The sequence below is a fragment of the Kryptolebias marmoratus genome, linkage group LG17 (assembly GCF_001649575.2).
Source record: "Kryptolebias marmoratus isolate JLee-2015 linkage group LG17, ASM164957v2, whole genome shotgun sequence".
Classification (NCBI taxonomy): Eukaryota; Metazoa; Chordata; class Actinopteri; order Cyprinodontiformes; family Rivulidae; genus Kryptolebias; species Kryptolebias marmoratus.
The window spans coordinates 23036305-23042322 of NC_051446.1; the positions used below are offsets into that span (position 1 = coordinate 23036305).

Sequence of the window (6018 nt, forward strand, 5' to 3'; positions counted from 1 at the left end):
CTGTAGCACCACGACCAGAGGAGGTACACTATTGGCTGCCCTCTGGAGAGCTGCTCTGTCTGCCTCTGAACAGTTTGCAAACCATGCCAAGATGGAGTAAACCTCTATTGAGCTGTGATTAAAAAGTCAGCAGACTAGCAGAAATGTGGTTCTTCGGCGTCCTGAGGAAGAACGAGGAGGTCACTGCAGCCGTTTATATCCTGTCTTAGGTCACGGCTAATGCTATTTGAATTTTTTCTATATTCGTATCATCTATGACGAAAATATCACTAAAAACACATCAGTCACTACCAAAGATTTACCAAAGATTTGTAATAAATGAGTGAAATCAGCAGGATTGTGTTTCGTTGCCAACAATTGCGAGTCGTTTGTTTACATTGGAACATCGACGAGGACACTTCTTCTGAAGAGAAACTGAGATAAAAGATGTGAGGACGAGAGTCATCCTGGAGGACATGAAAGCAAAAGCTGAGGCTAAGATCAGATGAAATGAGCCGAGCTGAGATATTCTGAAATTTTTTGTAGTTGTAAATAAAGGCGAAGTATATTTCCTGTTTTCTAATAGAATTTTTAGAAAAACCCTGATGACTTTAAATTGCATTAACCCCAACCCCATCATTTAATGATGTAGAAGTTGTGTTAGGAGCATAAAAATTCAAATAGAAACTCTTTTGACAGCTGTAGTGTAGTATTGTCTGTGTGAAGGACGGGCTTTAGGACCCGGGGGAGTCCCGCTCGCGTCAGACCGCCTCGGCCAATGACGCGTCCGCTTTTCGCACGGAGGCCACATTGTTGCTTCCTGCTGCACTCTGCATCTCCTGCTCCCCGACATGTTCAGCAGCGACACCGACAGCAGAGAAAAAAGAAAAGGCTTTATTTTTAGCTTCTGAACCTGCCCACGCAGACTCCGTTTGCTTTCTTTTGCAGAAGAAAGCAAGGACAGGAGCAGTTTAAGAGAAATATCTTCATGCTGACTTCATAAGCTTATTCTTTCAATAATGTCAGTTTTTATTCAGCTTTCTTCTGCGAAAAAGGCAAGATTGAAGAGCATCAGAAGACTTAAAAGGATCTATCAGAAAAGCCTGAGATGCTGTCAGCTTCCAGAGGCAGCATCTGCTGGTTTTACTGGTGTTTTATTCTAAGGTTAAAAGTCTGTAAATAACACTTTATTTATTTTTTTTATCAATATAAACATTTCATTGATAGATAAAGATACAAATAATGCTTATTTTTGCTCATAAAGTGCAGCTAATTCACACTTATATTTGATAATGTGTACCTGAAAGCATAGATTTACCTCTTGAGCGTCAGTACAGATCGTCATCTTTCCACATCTGCAAGGTGGTTCTGTTCTCCAGGACTGGTTATAAAACTTCCACACAGGGGCGGCATTAAAAAGGTGCCAGAGGGGGCAACAGCCCCTCACAGTCTGACCCCCCCTGACAGTCTTGAGCACGATCTGCCTGGAAAATATTTGAACAAATACTTAGATTTTAATCGCACTCTCAGAAAGTAATAATCAAATGTACATTTACAGCTGTCAACTCGCTTCAAGATGGCTGGCACTGCTAATCGCCGTTACAAAAAAATGGCTGCCACTTTTGCAGATGTTGAGCTCAGTTTGGTGTGGTAGTAGCTGACCTCCAAGTAATTGATCTCATGAGATCTTTGCCTAAACGTTTTGGCGCTCAAGGCGGCGAGGGAAACGTTTCAGTGATGATGATGATGATGATTTCGGAGAAGAGAGAACGAGTTCCAATTTGTTTTTTTCTAACTAAAATCAGCTGAAACGTAAAATAAAACAAAGTGAATCCATATCAGAACGTTGTTTCTTAATTTCCACATTGCAGTATTTTTCAAATAGCCTAAATATGACAACAGCATACTAAAGTGCCCCGGCTTCTGTAGTTTATTTATTTACTGTTTATTTATAATTTTTTAATCCTTTTTGCAGAGTCTTTGTTTATGTGTTCTGCAGACACAAGAACAAATGCTTGTTTGTGTCCTCTGGTGCCTTGTTGAGGTATTTTCTCATCTTTAACCCTGCTTTAGTTTTTTATTTCTTTTGTCTGAAGAGGTTTTTTATTATTATAATTATTGTTATTATTATTCCATCAGTAGGCTGTAAGATCAGCATTTTTCCACACATACAGAGTTAACTCTGCTAAGATAATTACTGTTGCTTTTGTGGTCTTAAAAGACCACAAGCAGCTCTAAATAGTGTAATTTTAGAAATGTATTTTATTTCTTAGTTGCCCAATAATGCAGGCTTGTTACCCTTTAATTTCCCAAGAAACAGCCTGTCATTAGGTAGGTACATAAAGGTTGTGTTTAAGTCTATTTACTCATTGTTAGCCTTCACATTGGGAACCAACAAAGAAGAATTGAATGACCCTCAGCTACTACCACACAAAATTTGAGTTGTAGCCGTTTTTTTGTGTTTTCTAATGTCAGTTCGCCGTGGCGGCCATCTTGAACTGAGCTGGCTCCAAACATTAATCTGTTGAAGAATGATCGAATGATAATTTCCTGAACGTTTCATCGATATTCGTCCGGTGGACAGACAAGCTTTACACACACGGGCATAAAGCATCAACATATATTATAATAAACATTATTGCCCTTTTGTCTTCAGCGGCAGTCGATAATAAATCCTGAGAAAGGAGATTAGTTGAAGAAAGAAGTGGAGATAAGATGAAGGGAACTGACATTGACTGGTAAATAAGAGAGAACAAAGTCACAAACTCAAGGTTATAATAAAATAGAGCAAACCCAACGAAGAGGCTCAAATAAAATGTTAAAGATATGATCTAAACACTGGGCACAAACATCATAAGATTGGAAACAAACCTAACATGTCAAAAAGGATTTAAAGAGGCAAAATAATAAACAACAAAGACGGAGGCAGCTCTCGGTCTGCAGACAGACACCCCTCCGGATGGTGTTAAAAATAACTCTGACTTGTGTTTTACTGCGACCGAGCCCCTCTCCAGCTGGCTCCGTCAGTCACAGGCCGAAACAAGATGGCAGGCCTCAGGAGCTGGCTCTTCTGTCTGACAGGCAAGTCTGACGCCGAAACTATTCAACGCCGACCGGTCTTCATGTTTGATGTTTGAGTGACGAATTTATGTCGTCCAGGTCAATCTTTATCTCTGATATTACCTCTGAATGTCTGTGATCCAAACTAGATTACTGGATTAGCCTTCATTTAATTTATTTTTGCTTTTTCCCCCTTTAATTCTTCTCAGTTATTGCTGGCAGCTTGTTTGGGGCCAAAGCAGAGATTAAATTTACCACTCCTGTGGGGAGGTTATTTACATACGAGCTGCTGAGAGAGACTTTCCAGAATGACTTCGAACCTCTGACGAAACTCTACGGTGAGCTTGCTTTATGTAACAGAAAAAGCTGTTGTTTTTTAATATAAGATGCTTTTAAGGTGTTTTCTTTCTGTTTATATTCATGTGTTGTACAGGCCCTGTTGGGCACCTGTACGACGATCCCATGACTTTTAAGTGCAACGAGCAGGGTTTCCCTGACCTCCCCGAGTGGCTGCGCTTCATCCAAAGACACCCCTTAGATAATGGCTTCCTGTACGGCACGCCGACATCTCTAGGAAAAAACATAATTGAGGTTTGAGCTTGTATTTTTATTCTTTGTACTGACATCAGTAAATGTCTGGATTTGCTGTCAGATCTTTGGAGACAAAAGCTTCGGACTCGTCTTTAGCAGCTATTTTGAGCCATCATTAAAAAAACAGTGGGTAAAATAACTCCTGGAGATGAAAACACAAAAATTCCCCGAAGTGTGTCTTTAGTTTCAACCAAATAAAATATATTTATAGCTGGATAACATCCCCTTTTTTAGGTTTTACTCAGGATGGGTTCAAAACATTTTATTTAAACAACTTAGTTTAGACTTTTTAAAATGCACCACTTTCCATCCTAATGGGAAAATGGCACCAAAACCTTTAGAGTTTTACTAATCTTCAGTAAAGATTCATCTAAAATTTAAATTTTAAAATAAACAAATTGCTTCTGAGGCAGAAATGTTGTAAGGAAATTATTATTTCTGTGAAGGTTGAGTGTAAATGCTGACTGTGTTGAAATTTGCTGAAACTGAGACCTTAAAACGAGGAGAACAGAAGCTAAAGGGAGCAGAACAGTAGCTAAAGGCTAAAAGGAGAAGATTGCTAATTAAAAGCTGAAGGTAGCAAAATGGTAGGCAAAAGGTAAAGGCAAGTTAAAAGTAGTGAAAACCGAGCTAAAAGTAGCTTAAGGGTATCTAGAAGCTAAAAGTAACAAAAGACTGACTGAAACCTAAAAGTAGCAGAAGGCAAGCAAAAAATGACAAAAGGGTACCTAAAAGCTAAAGGTAGCAAAAAACTAGCTAAGAGTAGTAAAAAGCTGGCTAAAAACTAGTTAAATTTATCCAAAAGCAACCTAAAACTAGCAAAGAGCAAGAAAAAAATGACAAAAGTCAAGCTAAAAGTAGCAAAACTCTAGCTAAAAGCTAAAAGTAGCAAAAGTCTAGCCAAAAGTGTGTAAAATGCTGAATCAGCATTTACAGAATTAGGCATTTTCATGGAAATAACTTCACAGCTGAAGCTGAAGCTAAAAGCTTTTTTTACATTGAGTAAAATGACTAAATGGACATAATATAATATATAACAATATATAATATTATAACTTCTATTGTCTCTGAGAATCTTCACCAGCGTAATATTTTTTGTTTTCTGACAGATTTATGCAGTCAACAAACGCAGCTACGACACAACCCGACAGATTCTTGTAATCAAAGCCGTCCCAGGTATGAATGTTTGAACACGTGCATGCAGAGTGAAGTGAACGGGTGAACAGGAGATGTGAAGACATGATTCTGTCACTCAGAGAAGATGCTGCCTTATCAAGCCGAGTTCTTCATCCAGAAGAGGGAGGTCGAGAGGGTGCTGCCCCCTTCTGTTCAGAATGAGATAAAGCAGGATTTGCAGTATTTGTGGAGCACACAGGATTTGGAAATTGTCAACATAACCAACGCTCTCGATCGTGGTGGCAGAGTTCCCCTCCCTCTTGCGGGACACTATGAAGGGTAAACGATCATCTGTGACATAAGTGTGTGTTTCTGTTCTTTTAATTAAAAATCTGATATGTGTCAGCGTGTATGTAAAGGTGGGGTCAGAGACGTTCTTCTCAAAGTGTCTGGAGAGCGTGTGGACAACAGTTCACCAAAAGCAGTGTGCAGCAGGGTCCAAAGGTAAGGCCCCTGAAGGATGCCACTTCTGCAGGATTCCCAGCAACTGCATCACCTGGTGCAAGACAGAGCTGGTGAGGGTCTTTCTGGTGTCAGAACGAGAAAAACTAACCTTTTCTGCAAAATAGCAGCCTGAGTGCTGAATGACTTTGTTGATATTTGCTGAAAAATGTGAAAATTAGTTGAACAATAGTTGAACTTTTAATATTAGTTGAAATATTTATTAGAGAAGAGACAAGAAGCAAAAGGGTGGGAAAAAGCAAAAAGAGACAAAAAGGCAGAAAGAATGCATCAGGAGACATAAAAAAACAACAAAAAGGAAGCAGAAGGAAACATAAAAAGACAATAAAGGATGCATAAAAAGATAAAAGGAGACTTAAAAGACAGAAAAGATCCATAAGGGGATATAAAAAGACAAAACGTAAGCATAAAGCTCATAAAAAGACTAAAATGATGCATAAAAAGTAAAAAAGGACAAAAAATGACAAGACTGTTGCATGAAAAGACAATAAAGGATGCATAGAAAGACAAAAGGGACGTAAAAGGAGACTTTTTTTTTTTTTTGCTCCTGGTGGAAGGCGGACGTGTTTCTTTTCTCTCTGTCTCTCTGTCTCCTGGTGCCCCCCCCCGTCTTTCCTTTTTCGAAGCCTCTTTTTACATATTTTCCAAAAATTTAAGGAATATGGATCTGATCAGCTGGTTTCTCAACGCAATTGATACAATTTCCTCGACTGGGTGAAGGAGAGTCCAGTCCCGGGATATGTCTCGCTG

The 6018-nt window shown here is 39.1% G+C and overlaps 1 protein-coding gene across 3 annotated transcripts in view; it reads left to right on the plus strand.

Moving 5' to 3' along the window:
• The first annotated feature begins 2926 nt into the window (after nt 1-2926).
• sgca (sarcoglycan, alpha) overlaps nt 2927-6018 on the plus strand; it is a 5847-nt gene continuing 2755 nt past the window's right edge. For 2 of the 3 annotated variants that reach the window (XM_017436872.3, XM_017436881.3), the window contains exons 1-6: nt 2927-3060; nt 3249-3377; nt 3473-3630; nt 4740-4806; nt 4887-5085; nt 5153-5321. In XM_017436872.3, coding sequence (XP_017292361.1) covers nt 3024-3060; nt 3249-3377; nt 3473-3630; nt 4740-4806; nt 4887-5085; nt 5153-5321 — 759 coding nt within the window. In that variant the 5' untranslated portion in view covers nt 2927-3023. The remainder of the gene's footprint in view (nt 3061-3248; nt 3378-3472; nt 3631-4739; nt 4807-4886; nt 5086-5152; nt 5322-6018) is intronic. The other variant, XM_017436892.3, reaches the window with a different exon arrangement.